Source organism: Biomphalaria glabrata, chromosome 1, assembly GCF_947242115.1.
Source record: "Biomphalaria glabrata chromosome 1, xgBioGlab47.1, whole genome shotgun sequence".
Taxonomy (NCBI): Eukaryota; Metazoa; Mollusca; class Gastropoda; family Planorbidae; genus Biomphalaria; species Biomphalaria glabrata.
Genome location: NC_074711.1, coordinates 39,940,915 through 39,965,030, shown reverse-complemented (window position 1 = coordinate 39,965,030; position 24,116 = coordinate 39,940,915). Strand labels below are relative to the sequence as shown.

General features: G+C 35.5%; 1 protein-coding gene across 4 annotated transcripts in view; it reads left to right on the top strand.

Moving 5' to 3' along the window:
• Positions 1-24,116, top strand: part of LOC129927407 (myosin light chain kinase, smooth muscle-like) — a 154,786-nt gene that overhangs the window by 111,779 nt on the left and 18,891 nt on the right. For all 4 annotated transcript variants that reach the window (XM_056036387.1, XM_056036377.1, XM_056036400.1 and 1 more), the window contains exon 3: positions 4,609-4,754. In XM_056036387.1, coding sequence (XP_055892362.1) covers positions 4,609-4,754 — 146 coding nt within the window. The remainder of the gene's footprint in view (positions 1-4,608; positions 4,755-24,116) is intronic.

Here is a 24,116-nt window from a genome sequence, read left to right as displayed (position 1 = left end):
TTGCCGAGACAAAAAGAGACGGGAAAAGAGGTGGCGAACTCCTAGTTTTGAAGTGTCTTTATGCAAATTGCCTTCTACGGAGTCTAAAGTAAACATATTTCTTATTATAATCTCACCTTTCACCTCCAGAGAGGGAGACTAGAAACAGCAATGCTTCACTTAGCCTAGATATTCGCTTCATTAACATCCAAGATAATTAGACAATTCTAGAACTTACACTCAAGGTACTTTATTCAACTTCTGATGAGATCAAAATGACTTTATTATGCGTAGCTCCAACCCTGCTCTAAAAAAAAAGTTCCCCTTTCAGACCTTGTGGTCTATAGGGCAGGTGATTAAAGGTCATCGGTTTTTGTGGCCTATGCTCAATGTGGGTGTCATGTGGCCACCACAACGACCAACCGCCCTTAATTTTCCCCATATAATGTCAGGTACCCATCAGAGCTGGGGGGACTCAGAGGTGCCCTGCTATACTGGGGCGAAAAAAAGCAATGCTTCCCACACAATTGCTGCTAAAAAACTTTTTTTTCTTGGTCTTGAAGTGGTTCACCGCTAAAAATGGTGACCTTGACGAATGGCAAAGTGGTGTTACCATCAGAGAGCAGACGACAGGTTGAAAACTTCTGTGATCATATAGAGTTGATTGTCCACGTAGTGCGCATGCCCATTGCTTATTAGAAATTGCATTTATGGCGGGAAAACTAGAAATACCAGGCTGTAAAGCATAAAGAAAGTGTTGATGAATTAGCTTTGTAAAGTTATATGTTAATTTGTGTGCACTTTTAGCAATGCAAAATCTTATTCTCTGAGCTCTTCTGTTTGTAGTTGGCAGCATTGAAATGCCATGCAGGGTTTAGTTTGTCGTGACAATTCTTGTTGTTGTCAGTGTATCGTTGTAATCTTACATCAGAGGGTAAATAGAGGTCTAGATGGTTCTATCTGTCGATTGAACAATGGTAAACATATTACATAAATTGCTATATAGAAGTTGATGGAATTATGCAGTTGTGTTGATATGTTACTAGGAAGAGTTTTAAAATTGTTGTCATTGTAAGTATCAAGTAAGTTCAAACCGTAGATCAAGTCATTTAACTTCCTGACTGAAAGACTCCTAAGAAATGATGGAACATCAAAACCATTCGATTCTGTCGAGCTGACATTGCTGGACTAAATAAATGTGAATAGAACTTTCTCGTCCTCGTAAATACATATATATGTATTTCATAGTTATATATCTTTTATTTATATATATATGTATTTCATAGTTATATATCTTTTATTTATGTGTATATATATTGTTACGAATCTTACCTAAGGCTCTCTGCAAACTGCACCATATACCACCAACTTAAAGAACTTGACAACTCAGGGCTCCAAAGTAACGTAACACTTTAATGGTTGAATAAATAATAGCCAATACTGTACAATTGGCAACACGTACACTGTACAAATATCTCTCCGATAACACCGTACCGCCGTATCAACTCTTGCACTGGCCTCTCCGTCTCGTTCCGGGCTTGCACTGGGTTCAACTGTTCAGGACTGACTTCACACACTAGGCTCGTTGTGTCGGACTCGATCGCAGACCAAGATCAACACGCCAGCCGTCTCAACTGTACTTGACAGTACTCCGCACTGAACCGTCGTAATGCTCCGTACAGAACCACACCGTTGAACTGTGCTGTAGTGAACCTTCTGTCGTGAACCCCTTTTCTGAACCTTGCTATATTGAGGCCCTTTTCTCGACCGTCTTGAGTGCGACACCCCCGCTCTTAGATAGGGTCCCTGCTGGCCTTCTCGAACCGGACAGAACGCCGCTCGACGTTTCTAGGTGGTCAGATGACTACAACTCTCGTGACGCTCCTGAGCTCTGTTCACGACGTCGATCCTTCCCGAACCGTCCTGTTGACACTCGACTCGGCTGACTGTCGTAGCTCGTCATGGTTGACCGCTCGTCTAGCGCTGGCCTGGGGCGATTTGCGTTGGCTTACTACACACACACCACTACCCCCATCTGTGCCACCACCAGGTTTATAACAATATATATATATATATATGTATATAATTTGTATGCATCATTTCTCGTCCTCGGCATGTGGTTCAAAACATCTCTTTGTCAAATAATTGTTTTAATGGCCTTGTATTTATTAAACAACATGCAGGGATTCTTTAATTTTTTTTCTTTAATTATTTTCGTTTTTGATTTAATGACATTTCGACATATCAATTCTTGCTCATTTGTAATATTGTTTCTTGTTGATGTTATTATTTTAATTTAATAGCACGACAAAAACACTTCATTTTTCAAATTTTTCTTTCCTTGGAATTCTGTAACAAGTAATATAAAATTGAAAAGAAAATTAGCTCTGGCTGTATGTTTGTCTGTCTTGTAGAATATTGAAACTTTGCACAATTATTCATTGGCATAGACAAGACATGAATCAATAAAACAAAAAACAATTAGTCAATTAATTACTGGTAATTAATTATTTCGTTTGATAGCAACAATGGTAATTAATACTTCAGTTTTCACAGATATGGCTAAACAGGTGGGTTTGGTCCTCATAGATCATTTTACACTTGACTTCTCCCACAGCCATTCTCGGAACAAGTTGAAACTTTAAACAATTATTTATTGTACCTGACTAAACATGAATCAATTTTTAAAAAAAATTTAGTCAATTAATTACTGGTAATTAATTATCTTGTTTGAGGTCGAATAAGGGAAATAACTTATACATTACTTAGAGATATAGTTCTAAATGCGGATTTCTTTCCCTTGGAAAAGCTTTGTTTTCTAAAAAGATTTTTTTTTTTGCTTGGTTTATATTTCCATCTATGAAGAAAATATAAGCTAATAATATGATGTGAAAAAAAAAATTAAGAAACTACAAGAATTAAAGATCTTCCTTCTGGCTCGATTTTCTGAATATAATTTCTAAATGTAGACTAGTTTATAGATGGCATTTCTAAATGTACACATAGAATTTACTTCCCAAATAAACTTTCTATAGGAAGGCTACTTTATTGATGTCATCTACTCTCTATATGAAGGCTATTTTATGGATGTCATTTCTAGATCTACTCTCTAATTGAAGGCTACTTTATTGATGTCATCTACTCTCTATATGAAGGCTATTTTATGGATGTCATTTCTAGATCTACTCTCTAATTGAAGGCTACTTTATAGATTTCATTTCTAGAACTTCTCTCTATAAGAAGGCTACTTTATAGATGCCATTTTTTTAGATATACTCTCTATAAGAAGGCTACTTTATAGATGTCATTCTTTTAGATATACTCTCTTACAAGAAGGCTACTTTATAGATGTCATTTTTTAGATATAGCCTACTCTCTATAAGAAGGCTACTTTATAGATGTCAATTTCATTTCTAGCTTTACTTTCTAGCTTTACTTTCTAGCTTTAGTCTCAACATTCAAGTGCACTGTTTACTAAAGCAGAAATCAAATGATTCAATGTTATTACAATGAATACTGCACTCTATATGCATGTTGTAATACATACAAAAGAATAAACAATAAATAAAATGTTACTAAATTCCATGATCTTCTATTAGAACACCAAATCGTCAACTCGAGTACTATGTACGGGTGCTCCACAAGGTTGTGTACTTTCTCCTGTACTATACACTCTTTACACTAATGACATAAGAAGCATCTATGACTCAGTGAAGCTCATTAAATTCACTGATGATACTGCCATAGTCGGTCTTATTTCAGGAGACGAAACTCAGTATCGAAGCTCGATAGAAGAGTTTACAAACTGGTGCACCGACAACTTTCTAGAACTGAATGTCATAAAAACTAAAGAACTTATAATAGATTTTAGAAAGAAAAAACAAACTATACGTAGGCCTAAACTGCAAATAAACACTACATCTATAGAACAAGTAAACGCATATAAATATCTAGGCGTTATCATCAACAACATGCTTGCATGGGAAGACCACCTTGGAACTCTGACAAAGAAAACAGCCCAGCGACTCTTTTTTCTATACAAACTCAATAGCTTTAAACTAAACAAGAAGATCCTTGAGACTTTTTACGGCGCGACTATACAAAATCTATACAACATACGGAATAACTTGTTAGCAAGGCAACGCCTCATCTAAACTGTTGCGACGTCTAGAAAACATTATTAAAAAAGCATCAAAAATTACACTCACAACATTACCACATTTAAAGGAACTTTTTGAACAAAAGTGCCTAAGAAAAATCGAAAAAATCGAAAAAATCATGGAAGACAACGGCCATCCGCTCCATCAGAAGTACGTCAGGTCATGGCGAAGTGGGCGACTGCTGTCAATCAAAACAAGAACGGAGCGGTACAAAAACTCGTTCGTACCTCACTAGGTCACTCGGTCAGACTCTATCACCGCCACTCATTGATCAGGGAACATGAAATGCACCAAGATACCTGTGTGTAGTCGCTGAATGAACTCTTTATGTTGTCTGTTGTATTTATGTGTATTTTTCTGTTGTGTTGTCTTTATATGAGAAAAGAGACCTTGTAATCACAACAATAAAGCAGTCTTAGTCTTAGTCTTCTTGTATTATTAAAAAAGAGTTGCTTCTGTTCTGTCACAGGTGACCATTCCGAAGAGCTGGATACTTTGTATGACAGAAAGAATCATTTCTTACCGACATTTCTGCCCACACCGAGTAACATCACCTACAACAGAGGGGAGGAGGCGGTGTTGCAGTGTGCCATAGAGAACAGGGGAACACGAACGGTAAGTCTTAGGACTTCTCCAGACACAATTTAGCATGTTTTATTTACCTTCTTTATTTACTTACTGGCTTGACTAAAGGAAGAAACTTGATATCAAATAGTTCATTAGTGCTTGCCGTTTTTCGAAATTGACATTTACTGTTATATGTCAAAGTTCCATGTACTGTCTCCTCGCCATGCCTTTCTTACTTCTGCCTGTTAACGTACTTTGTAGAATCGTCTATTCAAGTCTTAAACGAAGTGTGAACTTTTCCACTATTTATTACAACAGCAAACATTTTCAACACGTAATAACCAGTCAGTAGAGATCTTGTACTTTAAACATTTGGTAATGGCTACATATATCTAAGTCAGTAGAGATTTTGTACTTTAGATAAACATTTGGTAATGGCTACATATATCTAAGTCAGTAGAGATCTTGTACTTTAGATAAACATTTGGTAATGGCTACATATATCTCAGTCAGTAGAGATCTTGTACTTTAGATAAACATTTGGTAATGGCTACATATATCTAAGTCAGTAGAGATCTTGTACTTTAGATAAACATTTGGTAATGGCTACATATATCTAAGTCAGTAGAGATCTTGTACTTTAAACATTTGGTAATGGCTACATATATCTAAGTCAGTAGAGATCTTGTACTTTAGATAAACATTTGGTAATGGCTACATATATCTAAGTCAGTAGAGATCTTGTACTTTAAACATTTGGTAATGGCTACATATATCTAAGTCAGTAGAGATCTTGTACTTTAAACATTTGGTAATGGCTACATATATCTAAGTCAGTAGAGATCGTGTACTTTAGATAAACATTTGGTAATGGCTACATATATCTAAGTCAGAAGAGATCTTGTACTTTAAACTTTTGGTAATGGCTACATATATATCTCAGTCAGTAGAGATCTTGTACTTTAGATAAACATTTGGTAATGGCTACAAATATCTAAGTCAGTAGAGATCTTGTACTTTAGATAAACATTTGGTAATGGCTACATATATCTAAGTCAGTAGAGATCGTGTACTTTAGATAAACATTTGGTAATGGCTACATATATCTAAGTCAGAAGAGATCTTGTACTTTAAACTTTTGGTAATGGCTACATATATATCTCAGTCAGTAGAGATCTTGTACTTTAGATAAACATTTGGTAATGGCTACAAATATCTGAGTCAGTAGAGATCTTGTATTTCACATCAACTTTTAGTAATGACTACATACAACTCAGTCAGTAGTGATCTTGTACTTTAGATCAACTTTTGGCTAATTGCCACATATACTTAAGTCAGTAGTGATCTTGTACTTTAGATCAACTTTTGGCTAATTGCCACATATACTTAAGCCAGTGGTGATCTTGTACTTTAGATCAACTTTTGGCGAATTGCCACATATACTTAAGCCAGTGGTGATCTTGTACTTTAGATCAACTTTTGGTGAATTGCCACATATACTTAAGCCAGTGGTGATCTTGTACTTTAGATCAACTTTTGGTGAATTGCCACATATACTTAAGCCAGTGGTGATCTTGTACTTTAGATCAACTTTTGGTGAATTGCCACATATACTTAAGCCAGTGGTGATCTTGTACTTTAGATCAACTTTTGGTGAATTGCCACATATACTTAAGCCAGTGGTGATCTTGTACTTTAGATCAACTTTTGGTGAATTGCCACATATACTTAAGCCAGTGGTGATCTTGTACTTTAGATCAACTTTTGGTGAATTGCCACATATACTTAAGCCAGTGGTGATCTTGTACTTTAGATCAACTTTTGGTGAATTGCCACATATACTTAAGCCAGTGGTGATCTTGTACTTTAGATCAACTTTTGGTGAATTGCCACATATACTTAAGCCAGTGGTGATCTTGTACTTTAGATCAACTTTTGGTGAATTGCCACATATACTTAAGCCAGTGGTGATCTTGTACTTTAGATCAACTTTTGGTGAATTGCCACATATACTTAAGCCAGTGGTGATCTTGTACTTTAGATCAACTTTTGGTGAATTGCCACATATACTTAAGCCAGTGGTGATCTTGTACTTTAGATCAACTTTTGGTGAATTGCCACATATACTTAAGCCAGTGGTGATCTTGTACTTTAGATCAACTTTTGGTGAATTGCCACATATACTTAAGCCAGTGGTGATCTTGTACTTTAGATCAACTTTTGGTGAATTGCCACATATACTTAAGCCAGTGGTGATCTTGTACTTTAGATCAACTTTTGGTGAATTGCCACATATACTTAAGCCAGTGGTGATCTTGTACTTTAGATCAACTTTTGGTGAATTGCCACATATATACTTCAGTCAGTAGTGATCTTGTACTTTAGATCAACTTTTGGTGAATTGCCACATATATACTTCAGTCAGTAGTGATCTTGTACTTTAGATCAACTTTTGGTGAATTGCCACATATATACTTCAGCCAGTAGTGATCTTGTACTTTAGATCAACATATACTTCAGCCAGTAGAGATATTGTACTTTAGATCAACTTTTGGCTAATTGCCACATATACTTCAGTCAGTAGTGATCTTGTACTTTAGATCAACTTTTGGCTAATTGCCACATATACTTCAGTCAGTAGTGATCTTGTACTTTAGATCAACTTTTGGCTAATTGCCACATATACTTCAGCCAGTAGTGATCTTGTACTTTAGATCAACTTTTGGCTAATTGCCACATATACTTCAGTCAGTAGTGATCTTGTACTTTAGATCAACTTTTGGTGAATTGCCACATATATACTTCAGTCAGTAGTGATCTTGTACTTTAGATCAACTTTTGGTGAATTGCCACATATATACTTCAGCCAGTAGTGATCTTGTACTTTAGATCAACATATACTTCAGCCAGTAGAGATATTGTACTTTAGATCAACTTTTGGCTAATTGCCACATATACTTCAGTCAGTAGTGATCTTGTACTTTAGATCAACTTTTGGCTAATTGCCACATATACTTCAGTCAGTAGTGATCTTGTACTTTAGATCAACTTTTGGCTAATTGCCACATATACTTCAGCCAGTAGTGATCTTGTACTTTAGATCAACTTTTGGCTAATTGCCACATATACTTCAGTCAGTAGTGATCTTGTACTTTAGATCAACTTTTGGCTAATTGCCACATATACTTCAGTCAGTAGTGATCTTGTACTTTAGATCAACTTTTGGCTAATTGCCACATATACTTCAGTCAGTAGTGATCTTGTACTTTAGATCAACTGTTGGCTAATTGCCACATATACTTCAGCCAGTAGTGATCTTGTACTTTAGATCAACTGTTGGCTAATTGCCACACATATACTTCAGCCAGTAGTGATCTTGTACTTTAGATCAACTTTTGGCTAATTGCCACATATACTTCAGCCAGTAGTGATCTTGTACTTTAGATCAACTTTTGGCTAATTGCCACATATACTTCAGCCAGTAGTGATCTTGTACTTTAGATCAACTTTTGGCTAATTGCCACACATATACTTCAGCCAGTAGTGATCTTGTACTTTAGATCAACTTTTGGCTAATTGCCACATATACTTCAGCCAGTAGTGATCTTGTACTTTAGATCAACTTTTGGCTAATTGCCACATATACTTCAGCCAGTAGTGATCTTGTACTTTAGATCAACTTTTGGCTAATTGCCACATATACTTCAGTCAGTAGTGATCTTGTACTTTAGATCAACTTTTGGCTAATTGCCACATATACTTAAGCCAGTGGTGATCTTGTACTTTAGATCAACTTTTGGCTAATTGCCACATATATACTTCAGTCAGTAGTGATCTTGTACTTTAGATCAACTTTTGGTGAATTGCCACATATATACTTCAGCCAGTAGTGATCTTGTACTTTAGATCAACATATACTTCAGCCAGTAGAGATCTTGTACTTTAGATCAACTTTTGGCTAATTGCCACATATACTTCAGTCAGTAGAGATATCATAAGAAATACGACACATTGTGTTTCTCCTAAATCAGCTCTATACCGTTTAGACAGACATTTTCGGATTTCGGATAAAACAAAACCTACTTTTATTCCTGACCAAGCCCTCTGTAATCACATTGTGCACATTCAAATATTTACTTTCAGAAATCGAACGTGAACAATGCCTAGTAGGCTACATCCTTCATTGCGAAATAATGCTCTTTCATCATTCCTACATTTCTATCAATCGACTTTATTCTTTTTAATTACGATTTTTTTAAAATTGTAATACTCAGCAGTTTAAATAGTCAGAAAGATAAACAGTCGGAGTGCGTGGGTTAACTCCCACCATCTGAGCTACAGTTCCGGTAAGCTACCCTGTAGTTACCATCATACACGCGCTATCTCTTTTGTGCTACCTATTTTGAGTTTGGCATGACATCGGGCGTCACCTTGAAGCTTTACATGCACGTAGAGAGATGTTATCGATGATTTTAATAGCTGGTATTAGTTTTAGACTTATTTCCGAATTATTTTCGTGTTTCTGACCTACAAAGCCTAAGTTATGGAAATGTACCCTGATTGAGTGAGTCTCAAACGTGTCCAGACAGAAACTTCGTGTCCATGTGGGTATTTAGTACATCAATGATGTGTTCTGATATCGTTGCTCATACTCGACCTGGAAATAAAACACATTTCGCAATGCCTTTAAGCAACCAGAGATGTCAAGAGAAGTGTAGCATGTGTGCATTCCTTCCGAATAGAGGACAATTGTTAAAGCGTCAATCTTTCAAGTCTTTTGCTTGCATTTGTTTTATTACAAATAAACTGAAAACTGTGATTGATTTACAATAATTTGTCTGTCATCTGTACAAATGTGATTGTTATGGTTGTACATTCTATTCCGGCGCTCTTCAACGGGGGCGCTATCGCCCCCTGGGGGGCGTTTTCGAGATTTTGGGGGCACTGGGAGCCAAAGGGGCGGTAAGGGGGCGCTGGGCATAAAGGGGGAAAGAAGAACTAAAGGTGCACTGAAACAAAACAAATAATTAACTTGCTTCTAATTTGACGTTAGAAATTGAGTTCGGGAATCCCATTTTCTATTTTTAATTAAATTCTTACTCTTTTTGCTGGAATCGGAGGATATCTAGTGTCCTTAGATCTTGCGCGCATAAACGTTCATGATTTGATAAACAAACTAGGCAATACTCCTTTTAGATTATAGTTTATTTTATTAACTTATGTTAATACATTGATATGTAAATGTCAATTAAGAAAAACGTTAAAGCTAACAATTAAATAGACTAATTTAATATTTTTTTAAAACAACAAACATTGACAAAATGTTATGAAAACTCGCTGGTATGTAATGGAATATTGCAAAGAGTTTTAGTGAATTGCCACTAGATAAAAAAAAAGATGTTAGGCTCTTAAATTGTGGTCAGAGGCGGCCTTAGCATTGTAGATATATCGTACCATGTCAGGCTAACGGGATCGTCCGCCACTAACACTGAAGAGTATGTTTGTTACCAAACATCTTCGTAATTACTGTACTATTTGCCCTTGAACTACATACATTCGGAATGTTCTCCAGCTTAACTTCTGAATTTGATAAGTCAACAAAATGCTAAGTAAAAGACATCTTCTCTTTGTTGCTAACATCAATCGTGCAATCAAGAATGACGGGAAAATATACCATCAGGTCCATAATCTCGTCTTGAATCATATATCCGAGGTACTGGTCGTGAGCTTCAGAGTTTTAATTCGTCGAAGTTCTTGCAAGGTTATTTCAATTTTGTCAAGCATTTCAACCAAGCCTCAAAACTGGTCATTGTTCTGCGCATAAAGTTTCTCTGTTCTCCCACTAAATGCGCTTTTTTTATGCCAAGGTGAACTGTTAAACAGTAATTGCCGCATATAATGTACAGATGTTGTCCTAATCGAAACTGAAAAGTATTTCGAAACCAAAAATGTCATGTTAAGAGTTTAAAAGGTAATTGGTATCATATAAATGCCCAGTAATATTGAGCAACAAGTCCTAATTTATGAGAACTGGTCTGGTTTTCGAACCTGACGGTGACAAATGAATCTCCTATCGCTGAGCCCCCCTTAGGCTCGGGCCCTGGGGCGGTTGCCCCACTTGCCACCCCTAAGGCCGCTACTGCTTGTTGTAAACTGAAGTTCTCTGGATTTTTAAAGGGGTTTGTTATTTATCGTTTTGTTAAGCTCTTAAATAACATTTTGAAATATTTTTTTTGAGAACGAGGAAGATTCAACGGTTGGCGATGACTTAAAGCAGGCTAAAAAATATTTTTTATGGTAGGCATCTGCATTTGAATGTTTCAGTAAAATTCCAAACTTTGGTTGAAAATGCAATTATGTTTTAGCTATCCCAACATAAATGGTTAACCTAGATTTAGTGCGTAACAAACTTAATGAATAAGTATAGAAATAGGCTGGATGTAGCCACTAGATGAAACTTTCGCCTTGCTTTGACTAATTTAAAGCTTGAAATTTCTAACATTGTCAGACTGCAGGAGGCACGGGGTTCCCATTTGCTTAATTTCATTTTGTAGTAAATTCAGCAATAATAATGTTTATATTAAAAATAAACCTAAATTTACAATTAAACTGAAAAACAGTAGGCCCTAATATTCAACTATTCTTAGGATTTGAAAGAAAGTCATGACAATGAGATTAATTTTTGTGTGTAATCACTTCAAAATTATTTGACATAATTTTTTTATAATGATAAAATAGGCAATGCCTTCGATTCCGAAGATTAAGGCTGAGTGCAGTGTTTCACATAACTACGCAAAACCAGTTGCGATTTACATATTATCCCGAATTTTAAGCAGATAAAGCTTTAAGTTTTTTTTATGTCTTTTGAGCCTGTCTTCAATAATAGCTTTTCTTTGAGTCTTAAATGTTTGTCCCGTAGCTTTTGTGAGAGCTCTCCAATTGCCTCTCTCAGAGGCCATCTGCTGCCAGAGAATGATGCCAGGTACCTTAGTCTATGCCAGTAAGGGCGAAATGGCTACTGAGTGGATCTTTATTGCGCTTACGGGAGGCATCTCAGTAACTCCGTCCTACTCTAAGCTCGCCAAAGAAGATCGCCTTTGGCATGCGGTCGTCTTCCATGTGGGATAAGTGTTATTGACAGCAAAGCAATTAATAAATAGATAATATTTTGTTCATATATGCCTTCTCACGATTCTTTGTAAGTGTTTTTCTTAGCGGGGGGCGCTGACGGAATTTTTAATAGAAAAAATACAAAAAGGGGGCGGTGGGCCAAAAAAGGTTGAAGACCACTGCTCTATCCTAATACAAATTCTTAGCGCTTCTTTTCTATTATAGGAAGCTAAGTACGCTCTGGTCTTTTGTGGACATGTGAGAAGGCTTTCTTGCTGCCTTTTGGAGCTCAGAAAACACAAATCAGCTCGAGTCTCCTATTGATAATTTCTAGCGTACTTACGGATTCCAACTTGCGTCCCTCTCGGGTAACCAAACTGTTTCTGCCTCACATTTGAGCGTTTAGCTATAGCCTAAAATTTCTTACAATGTTATCACTTGACTGTCTCATCACTTTATGTTCAATATCAAACTTTTCTTTTTCTATTGAAGTTAGCAAAGTCACGTTTCTACATAGCAGAATGTTTGTGTTTCTACATAGCAGAGTGTTTGTGTGTCTACATACCAGAGTGTTTGTGTGTCTACATAGCAGAGTGTTTGTCGCTATATCTACAAGCCAACAGCTACGTGGACCCTGCAGCTAACATAACTAACATTTATAATGAGTCAGACATCTTAGAGTTCATGTTTTCATATTTTCAGACATCAGAAACTAGATTGAAGTAATTTCATTACATTACATTAAATATTCCTAATTTGTTGGATGGAAATATCGAAAATGCGATTTCCCATATTCCAATGAATTATGTTTCATCATTTCCCATGCCAATTTGTACACGAATTTGTCATTTTCACACACAAACTATACGTCCGTCGTATTTTCTAAAATCCCAGATTTTTGTGTTGCATATTTCTCAAATCCCTTCCAGCCACTCACAAAACACTAAGCAATATTGTCCCACACATTCCCTCTCTCTCTCTCTCTCTCTCTCTCTCTCTCTCTGTATCTTTCTCTCTCTCTCTCTCTCTCTCTCTTATTACCAATTCAACAAATGCACCGCACAACCGCGCAACTCCTCCCATCTATTTCTTCAGAAATATTTTAAGTCCCAAATCTATGGCAATGTCCATTAATCCCGGTCTTGAAGAGACGATAAATTATCGACTGGTCGTGTGGCTTGTTCCAGATCAGACACGCTTTTATGGGAGGGAGGCTATTATGAAAGAGCCTTTATGTGACGAGTGCCCATTGATGTGTTAAAACAATGACCATTGGCCTGGATCACGTGACTTCATCTACACTTCTTTAGGCAGGAAACAAATGTTCCATTGGAAGAAAGTATTAAACACATATAAGCTGCAGAATGCAAGGCCATATAGCACTGTGATATCAAGTAATGTTTTAATACATGTCCTATTTTGTAACAGCTCATTCATATACAACAATATATTTTTTAAGTTTGTTTGTTGTTGTTTTTTTTTACTTTTTAAAGCAAAAGTAAATATATATATATATATATATATATATATATATATATATATATATATATATATATATATATATATTTAAAAAAGCTTATATTAGTGTAGTTGCATCAATTATTTTGCATCAGACATGGAATTTAAATTTGTAATAGATCTAGTCGATCTAAACTAACAATAATAAATCTATGCGATTACAAATATTTTTACCAATTTCTTTTGTTTAGCGCAAATTTCATGCTTTTAGCTTTCTTTAAAAAAACAAGGTTACAAAAGACAGTTTGTGTAGAAACACAAACTTAAAATCGGCCTCCGAAGTGGTCCACCCAGGCAGGCTTCAATATTTTCAGAAAGAACATCCGAATGAAATTATATCAAAGACAAATGAGAGATAAGAATGGAGAAAGAAGGTTAACAGATCTTGTGTAGTGCCCCAACGGTCCCGCAGATCAAAGGATAGGTGATGTTAGATGTGAACCTGGCCTAACTAGTTCCCCTTTCAGACCTTGTGGTCTATAGGGCAGATGATGTAAAGTTCATCTGTTTTTGTGGCCTACGGTTAACGAGGGTGTCATGTAGCCAGCACAACGACCAACCGCCTTTATTTTTCCCCAACTAATGTCAGGGACCCATTAGAGCTGAGTGGACTCAGAGGCGCCCAAAGATTCCAAAGTTGAAAATCCCAGTCTTCACCAGGATTCGAACCCGTGAACCCCGGTTCGGAAGCCAAGCGCTTTACCGCTCAATCTTTTATTTAAATAAATTTCCGCAATATAAAAATGGTACATAAAAATGAAGTTTACAAGATTACTATTTCTTTTAAAGTAGGTTTAACTTATAATGTATACTAATTAGCTTTTTCTCTTTGAAAAACTGCTTGCATAACTGATTTTAAAAATTAGATTTTTCGCTTTCAGGAAAAAAAAGTAGCCGTTGCATCAGAACTTTGAATGGTCTAAAATATTGTGATGTCGGATTTTCAATATCTTTTGTAGTTTACGAGATCTAAACGGGACGGACGGACAGACGGACAGACATTTCGCACAAAACTAATAGCGTCTTTTCCCCTTTCGTGGGCCGCTAAAAAGTGAACGACCTGAATTCGAACTCGAGAGCCTTTTCATACTCCTCAAGCCAATACATTAACCACAATGCCAGGGAAATGCTTATAAAAATAGAAGGTTTTATAGCTATCTATTGCTAGTTTCAAACTTTTCTTTCTACAAAGTATAAAGGGGGCTTATTCAACGTATCAGTACAATTTCTTTCCCTTGTTTGAGATACAAAACAAAATAATGAATTACCAATAGGAGGAGCTGAAATACTCATCGAATGGCCCGATGGAGAAAAACTAGAAAAATCCATTGCAACGGAAGAGCTCTCTGACAGCCACAGAGCAGAAAAGGAAGTACTAAAACTAGCTGCTACCATGCTAGCAAATCATCCAAGTACCCCACACAGTCAGATTGTCTTTCTAACCGATGCGAAAACAACCCTCCAAAGCTTGGAAACTCATATTCCTCCTATATGAAACGACTCAGGACAGCACTTATAAATCTCAACAACAACAGCAAAAAAAAACAACAGTTATTTAATGGATACCAGGGGGCGCAGTGGCTGAGTGGTTAAGCATTTGGCTTCCGAACCTGGGTTCCTGGGTTAGAATCTCGGTGAAGGCTGGGATTTTTAGGGCGTCCCTGAGTCCACCCAACTCTAATGGGTACCTGACTTAAGTTGGGGAAAGTAAAGGCGGTTGGTCGTTGTGCTGGCCACATGGCACCCTGTACGTTAACCTTTGGCCATAGAAACAGATGACCTTAACATCACCTGCCCCATAGATCGCAAGGTCTGAAAAGGGAAACAACAATGGATACCAGCACATATAGAACTAGAAGGAAATAAGGCTGACACACTCGCCGAGAGTGGGAAAACAAACTCACAATTAAACTCTGCACTCTATCAAGAAGAAATGAAGAAACTAATAGTGAATAGAATAAATGAGAAATGGACAAACTCTCATCCGAATCACAAGAAAGATGACGCTTAATATAAGCTATCTCGATAAGATCAACGTCTAATCTTTCGCCTCAGAACCGGACACAACAGAATCAGAGCATATGTTCCGGAAGCTCAAAGAAAGAAATTAAATCTGACCATGTGTAGTGTCACCAGAGAATACTGACCATGTCCTTCAAAACTGCATTCTTTACCAAGAGGCCATAACAAGACACTGGCCCTAAAACACCCCTTAAGAAAGAAAATATGAAAAGCTCCCTGATTTGGAAACCACTGCGCAGTTCCTCTCATATATTAGTCTAGTCTTTTGAACGCTCCGACATAATAATGAGAACAAGGAAGAAGAAGAAGAACCAATGGGTTAACTGATTGGTTAATTTTTGTTTTATTGATTCTTGTTTTGTCAGGTTAAAGAAATAATTGTGCAAAATTTCAGCTCGATCCGAGATTGGGTTTGTGACAAATAATGTGTACAAACTTTTACCAGACAGACAGAGTGAGTTGATTTAAGCTTTGTAAAAACAAGAGCATTTAGATTTTCAGACAGTTACATAAACTGTGCGTTATCTAATTTAAAGAAGCATAAAGTAAAATTGCAATTTGGCTGTTTTTATGTTTCAACAAGAAAAACATTTATAAAAAATACTTTTAAAAAAGATACAATACCTCATGTATATAATTTATGGAGCGGTTATTTTTCTTTTAATAACTATAGAATATTAGATTTTTTTAAATGGAACATTCCCCCCCCCCCCGGGCCATCCTCCCCCTTTCCTGGTTAAAGGAATGTATAGATCTACTATAAGTACAGGTGGATGCTCTATTTAATGTGTTGCTCTATTGGCTTATCCATTTTCTCTCTAGTGCACCCAATCCAATCTTGATTGAAGGAACTTTGTCCAGCTACATCCAGGAAATTATTCTGGGTGAACATTTTTGCTAAACTTTATCATTCTTGATGTCCCCAAAGAGTTTTCCTTTAGCTATCAAGAAATATCCGATACTTCCCATCTATCTCAACCTTTTAATGAGGTTATTGAACATATGTGTTTGTTTTGTATGTTGACAATGTAACGCATACCCTTTAACAGCTTCTAGTGTGTTCTTTGAATTTCTTTATATGTGTTCCTGTTAATAGCTCTCTTTCATTTAGCGTCTAGTGAATTTTGGTAATCAGCTGAGAATGCATAGCTGTTCTATGCATCTTAAATACAAGGCTGTTATTTGTCCTCTTAAATACAAAGCTGTTTTTTTAATATTAACTACCAAGCTGTTCTATGTCATCTTAAATACAAGGCTGTTATTTGTCCTCTTAAATACAAAGCTGTTTTTTTTTATATTAACTACCAAGCTGTTCTATGTCATCCTAAAGTAAAATAAGTTTGTGTTGAAAGAAGAAAAAGAAATTAAAAAAACAAAACGAAACAAATATGACATTCAATGGAGTTCTCGAACGTTCTGTTAAAAGAACAATCCCCGAGGGAGAAACAGATTCTATAGGATGTTCAATACTTTTTTAATGAAAACATTTTTCAAACATTTTTATAGATCCATTAATAGCTGTCTCCTGTTTCGCTTACAGTGTGTCACGTGATAAGGGTGCTTGTCATGCACTTATTCCTCGCTGAAAAGCAAGAGAAAATTACACCATTTAAAATTATTTTAAAAGTTTAAGACTAGAAACTTAGATGTACTTACTTTAGACACATGACTGAGCTGTTTCCATGGTGACATTCCTAACACGATAGAACTCGGCCTAAAATGCCAGAGTTATTGTTCTTGAATGATCAGACGAGCAACGAATTTTCCGTAGCGATTACCCAGATTTCTTCGTGCACCTAATTTTGCTCTGAACAAGAAATGGACAGAAATAGCTAGAAATAGCTGGAAATAGCTAGAAAGGGACTAGAAGGAACTGAAATTGGAATGCATTTATTTCTGCGTATGTGTGTATGTTTATGTTTCAGACCTGATTCATTAAATATTTGGAAGTTGGACAAAGAAATGTTGCTTGTAGAAGCAAAAGCACAAATTGTGGCTGTACAGTGCTTGAAGTGATTGAACATCAGCTAATCACCAATTTTACCTTATTTTGGCGCCAGATTAATATGAGTCTGTAACGTTATTTTGAATCAAGATTTTAAAACTGGACTACAGACATTTAAAAACTACAACTCATTCAAAAGAGGCACTTTGATTCTAGAGAATGTACTAAGCCACAGTTAGCCACTAGCCTAATATCTAAATATAGCATCTATCGTCACATTCTTTTTAGAATGATTGGAATGAGGTTAGTGTATTTGCTTGTTTTGCAATTCTCATAAGCTCCGGAAACTTCAACAGACGTCTGAAAGTTTCTTCGGAGAACTTCTCAGAAGTTTAAAAAATAAAAATGGAATAGATCTCCTGTCTTCCGAGATCTTGACACGAGAAGAATGCAATACAAAAAGAACCATAATTTGAAGTCCACTCTCCTGCAGACGACATAACGCTATCAATAAAGATAGGAATTCTTTTAATAGAACTCAGCGATTAGCTCTGTTCACAAGTTAGGGTTAGGTGATGCAATCAAACCCGTATAACCCTAATTCTTATCTTAACTTGCAAGTTCACACGCATGTCATAAAACCATTATACTCCAGCAGTGGCGTAGCTAGGGTGGGGGGAAGGGGGAATTTGAAAATCCCCCCGGGCCCCCACATAAAAAGGGGGGGGGGGCAAATGTGTGTTTGAAATTGTTTTTTACATCAAATATTATACAAAATGCAGGGGCCCCCAAAGAGGTCAGGCCCCAGGGCCCACAAATGATGGCAAATTTCTAGCTACGCCACTGTACTACGTGTATCAACTTTTCCCCCATGTTTTCTGTCTGTGTGAACATTTTGTTTAGAGATAAAAGTGTCCTACACCGGGGGAGATTCTGAGACATCAATTCTTACATTCAACAGAAAATATGCTGGGTTTTTTTGTTGTTTTTTTTTTAACTCCCTTGTTATAACTGGAATGATTTGAATGATCTCCCTTGTGAATTGGATTTCTTTTTCTTTCTTTAATTTTACTTCTCTCTCACTACCTCCGTCTCTCATTCTTTCTCATTCTCTTTCTCCCTTTCGTTCATTTTCTCTCTCTCTCATTTTCTTTCTCCATCTTTCACTCTATATCTCCCTTCCCTGCCTCTCCCTCGCAGCTTCACTCCTTCTCACTCTCTGTCTTTCTCCCTCACTTTCTTACCTACTCTCTCTTTCTTTCTCTCTCTCAATCAATCTATCTATCTATATCACTCTGTCTGTCTCTCTCTCTCTCTAGATATATATATATATATGTATCAATCTATCTCTCTAACTCGTCTGCCTGTTTCTCTCCTTATCACTTAATGAATCAATCAATCAATCAATCTACCTATCTATCTATCTATCTATCTATCTATCTATCTATCTATCTATCTATCTATCTATCTATCTGTCTGTCTGTCTGTCTGTCTGTCAGTGTCTGTATGTCTGTCTGTCAGTGTCTCTCTGTCTATCAATCTATTTATGTATCTCACTCGGTCTGTCTGCCTGCCTCTAGATTAATTGTACATTATTCTTCACGGTAAGTTTGTTAACAGCGCAAGTTATTATTATTGCAAATTCTTCATTAATATTATATAGTTAAGTGGGATTCTTTTCACTTTGTGAATACAAGCTTATCTTATTTTCTTATCTTATAAAGTACAGACGTTCATTCAAAAGAGACGATAACTACATGTATCCATGTTTAGATAATCGTGCATGTTAGAGACTAATACACTGGCAGTAATGCGACCGTCAATAAGCACTTCGGACATTTACATTTCCCCCTGGGCCAGTGTTTCCCATACTGTGTTCCGCGAGGTCTGAGATAGGTGTTCAACGAACTATTGACGAGTAGGTCTGCACGTAAATTAGCTACAAAGTAAATGCAGAAAATAAAATACAATTAGATTTTGTTAGTTCTTCTCTGTAACCAAAGTCCGAACAATACTACACGCTATTCTAATACAAGCTTTTGGTATGTTAATGCCTTCTCCACGCACTTACATGTGCGCAACAATGTCCAGATAGATAGATAGATAGATAGATAGATAGATAGATAGATAGATAGATAGATAGACTTGTATCTACATAATATTGATGTTATTGAATGGTCTATGTTATTCTGTGGGTTCGCGTAGCCATGTGAAACACTACACCCATCCTTATTTTTCGTAATCAAAGAGATTGACATTAATAGTCTGTTCTGTCGCAATCTATGATTGATTGGTTCCGATTATAAACATAATTTTTTTTACAATAAAATACTTAGAAATGACAATGTGTCCAAAAGTCCAAATGGTCATACACAATTTCCCTCCGCTCCACAACTATTTTCACACTTCAGACTTCCACTAGATCCACTAATGACCATTCCGTCAGTCCGTGCCTGTTATCGTCTGACTGGCTTAGCAGACAATAGACTGGACAGGTTCATTATAGTCTAGTGTGCTCCGGACTCAATCAATGGACACTTGAGCTAACCAGTGACATAATAGTAACTGCTTAATCTGGATGACATCCACGTCACTTCCGGTTTCTCTTTTCACAAGATAACTAGAATGTAGCGATTAGCTTCTCCGTCGCAGCAGCAATTATCAATATCTCGATAGAACTCAGAACACGATAAATGTTTAAATTTCATATTATTCTTCCACTAAAGAAATAAAATTATTAAATAAAAAGAAGCATATTTACCTTTTGAATGTGTATATCTTTTTATCTATTATAAGTTTTCATTAGCGCTACGAATGTTGGGAGAATAACATTATTGATTACTACTGAAGAAATCTTTCTTCGTGCTTTGATGTTGTTATATTTGAATTTGACATTTCCAATGTTACCAATGGCTTCCCCTGGTATATTTGCAAGAGATTTCTGAAGTCCTCAGATCGGTACAATAGTTACCATCCTGCTGTATCGGGATCACTGCCATAGGATCACGCTAAGATAGAAACATTTTTTACAGAAACTGCTAGCAAAGTCTACCTCTCCTTAAAAATGCTACCCTCCTGGCAAAGTCTACCTCTCTTGACAAATTCTACCTCACCTAGCAATGTCTATCTCTCCTAGAAAAATCTATATCTCCAGGCAACGTCTGCTTCGCGGCCACTCTCCAGAATAGGCAAGTTTGGACTTGATAGTGTGTACATTGTTATTAGTTGTAATTTTGACTTGATAGTGTGTACATTGTTATTAGTTGTAATTTTGACTTGATAGTGTGTACATTGTTATTAGTTGTAATTTTGACTTGATAGTGTGTACATTGTTATTAGTTGTAATTTTGACTTGATAGTGTGTACATTGTTATTAGTTGTAATTTTGACTTGATAGTGTGTACATTGTTATTAGTTGTAATTTTGACTTGATAGTGTGTACATTGTTATTAGTTGTAATTTTGACTTGATAGTGTGTACATTGTTATTAGTTGTAATTTTGACTTGATAGTGTGTACATTGTTATTAGTTGTAATTTTGACTTGATAGTGTGTACATTGTTATTAGTTGTAATTTTGACTTGATAGTGTGTACATTGTTATTAGTTGTAATTTGGACTTGATAGTGTGTACATTGTTATTAGTTGTAATTTGGACTTGATAGTGTGTACATTGTTATTAGTTGTAATTTGGACTTGATAGTGTGTACATTGTTATTAGTTGTAATTTTGACTTGATAGTGTGTACATTGTTATTAGTTGTAATTTTGACTTGATAGTGTGTACATTGTTATTAGTTGTAATTTTGACTTGATAGTGTGTACATTGTTATTAGTTGTAATTTGGACTTGATAGTGTGTACATTGTTATTAGTTGTAATTTGGACTTGATAGTGTGTACATTGTTATTAGTTGTAATTTGGACTTGATAGTGTGTACATTGTTATTAGTTGTAATTTGGACTTGATAGTGTGTACATTGTTATTAGTTGTAATTTGGACTTGATAGTGTGTACATTGTTATTAGTTGTAATTTGGACTTGATAGTGTGTACATTGTTATTAGTTGTAATTTTGACTTGATAGTGTGTACATTGTTATTAGTTGTAATTTGGACTTGATAGTGTGTACATTGTTATTAGTTGTAATTTTGACTTGATAGTGTGTACATTGTTATTAGTTGTAATTTGGACTTGATAGTGTGTACATTGTTATTAGTTGTAATTTGGACTTGATAGTGTGTACATTGTTATTAGTTGTAATTTGGACTTGATAGTGTGTACATTGTTATTAGTTGTAATTTTGACTTGATAGTGTGTACATTGTTATTAGTTGTAATTTGGACTTGATAGTGTGTACATTGTTATTAGTTGTAATTTGGACTTGATAGTGTGTACATTGTTATTAGTTGTAATTTTGACTTGATAGTGTGTACATTGTTATTAGTTGTAATTTGGACTTGATAGTGTGTACATTGTTATTAGTTGTAATTTGGACTTGATAGTGTGTACATTGTTATTAGTTGTAATTTGGACTTGATAGTGTGTACATTGTTATTAGTTGTAATTTGGACTTGATAGTGTGTACATTGTTATTAGTTGTAATTTGGACTTGATAGTGTGTACATTGTTATTAGTTGTAATTTGGACTTGATAGTGTGTACATTGTTATTAGTTGTAATTTTGACTTGATAGTGTGTACATTGTTATTAGTTGTAATTTTGACTTGATAGTGTGTACATTGTTATTAGTTGTAATTTTGACTTGATAGTGTGTACATTGTTATTAGTTGTAATTTGGACTTGATAGTGTGTACATTGTTATTAGTTGTAATTTTGACTTGATAGTGTGTACATTGTTATTAGTTGTAATTTGGACTTGATAGTGTGTACATTGTTATTAGTTGTAATTTTGACTTGATAGTGTGTACATTGTTATTAGTTGTAATTTGGACTGTCTTTGTAACACTCGTGCTTTTTGGCAAAACAAATTGTGAAACTGTCACACCAGAATCTTTCCCTCATGAAAGAGTTATTGATATCACAGAATCAGATTGTCTCTTATCTTATCTGTAATATAATCTCTGTCAGGTGCTGGTAAGTTTGATTTCTTGAACTTTTTATACAGACTCGTAAACACTTTCATCTGTCAATAACCTTTTTTTTTCATGTTTTAGTTCTTGAAAAGTTAGAATGTCATTATTTCCGAAACAGACATTAGTGCTGTTTAATTTTAGAATCAATCAAAGTCACATAACAGAGCTCGATAAATACAGACTCAAGGCTAAGTGACACACATGGTTACGACAATAGAAAATGTCTGATCTGCTACGTTGTGCTAAATAAATTTGATAAGACAACTTTCTTACCTAGACCTACTGAAAGGCGGATAGATAGACAATCAAATTGACGGACGTATAGACAGACAAATAGACCATGATACTGACAGATGGGCATTTAACAAAGTCTTAAAGAAATATGATTGCTTGCTTGATTGATTGATTAAATGATTGATTTATTGATTGACAAAACAGGTTTTCTCGGAATGAAAACAAACAGCGTTTAAATGGTTATCTCAAAAGTACTCAACCAATAGTAAAGATGAACAAGATGGGCACTCAGCCATTGGCCAGTGAGTCTCTTCCTGCTACTATTGTTACAGCTGCTCACATCGTATACTAAACATTGGTAACTTTAGAACATTCCTGGAACAGCGGGAGCTCAAAAATTGAACTCTTCGTGCCAGCACACACAAAAAAAGTAGTTTAAGTATTTGGTAGAATCTACACAGAGATCAACAGTTAAGTAGTCACGTGACTGATGAACCCGTCAGTTGGAATAGTGCTAATTTAACCACTCTTTATCTATACTACAATATATAACTACAGTACAATATACTGGGTATAGTTTATATATAGCTATAGGCTATAAGTATAAAAGGAAATTAATAAATAGACACATCCTAACTGCAATACATGATACTGGAGTAGACCTAGTAAAGCCTCATGGAATATTAGGGTTCTGGGGAAGACACTATTTAGGAAAGATAACTAGACAGTTACAAGTATAATATACACATTCTATTATACTACTGACTGTTACATATATTATTTATAAAATACTTTAACAACAAATATTTCCATAAATAATCAGTTTGCTTGTTTTTCAAATTAAGTTCCAAATACTGGCTAGACTGTAACAAAAATACGATATACTTGACCAGTCTTTCCCAAACTGTGTTCCCCAGAGCCCTAGTATTCCACGAGGCCTGAAATCTATTTTTTCCCCATCAATTGACAAATTAGTGAGTCGCAAATTTTTCATTGTTGATCGCAATAAATTCTTAATTAATAGTCTGAAAAAAACTTCGCTCGCATGTAACCACATCAGAAATATGCGAATCAAGACTAGAGATGTATATCATTCTCACTGTAGATTTATCTTTGTTTTTTTTCTGTTAATGTGATTCGTTATTGATTTTATTTGTACCGCTTCTAAAAGAAAGAGAAAATCACGTAAGGCAAAGTAAGAATTTACTTTAAAAATACGGAACATGTGTGCTATTTCTTTTGATGCTTTTTATATAGAGTGCGGCCTTTTGGAGAACTACCGAAAAAAAATGAAGTTGTTGTTTTTTGTTGTTTTTTTTTTTGTTAATTGCGGTGTTCAGGTTGAGAATCTGTCAAAACATTGTTTTAGTAAGCACATAAGAAATAAAAGGAACTTGTGTACGAAATTTCATTCGAATCCATAACTAGTTTCAGAGCTCTCTTGATCAATCATTCAGTGAGTAGTAACTTATAATATATATATATAGAGAGA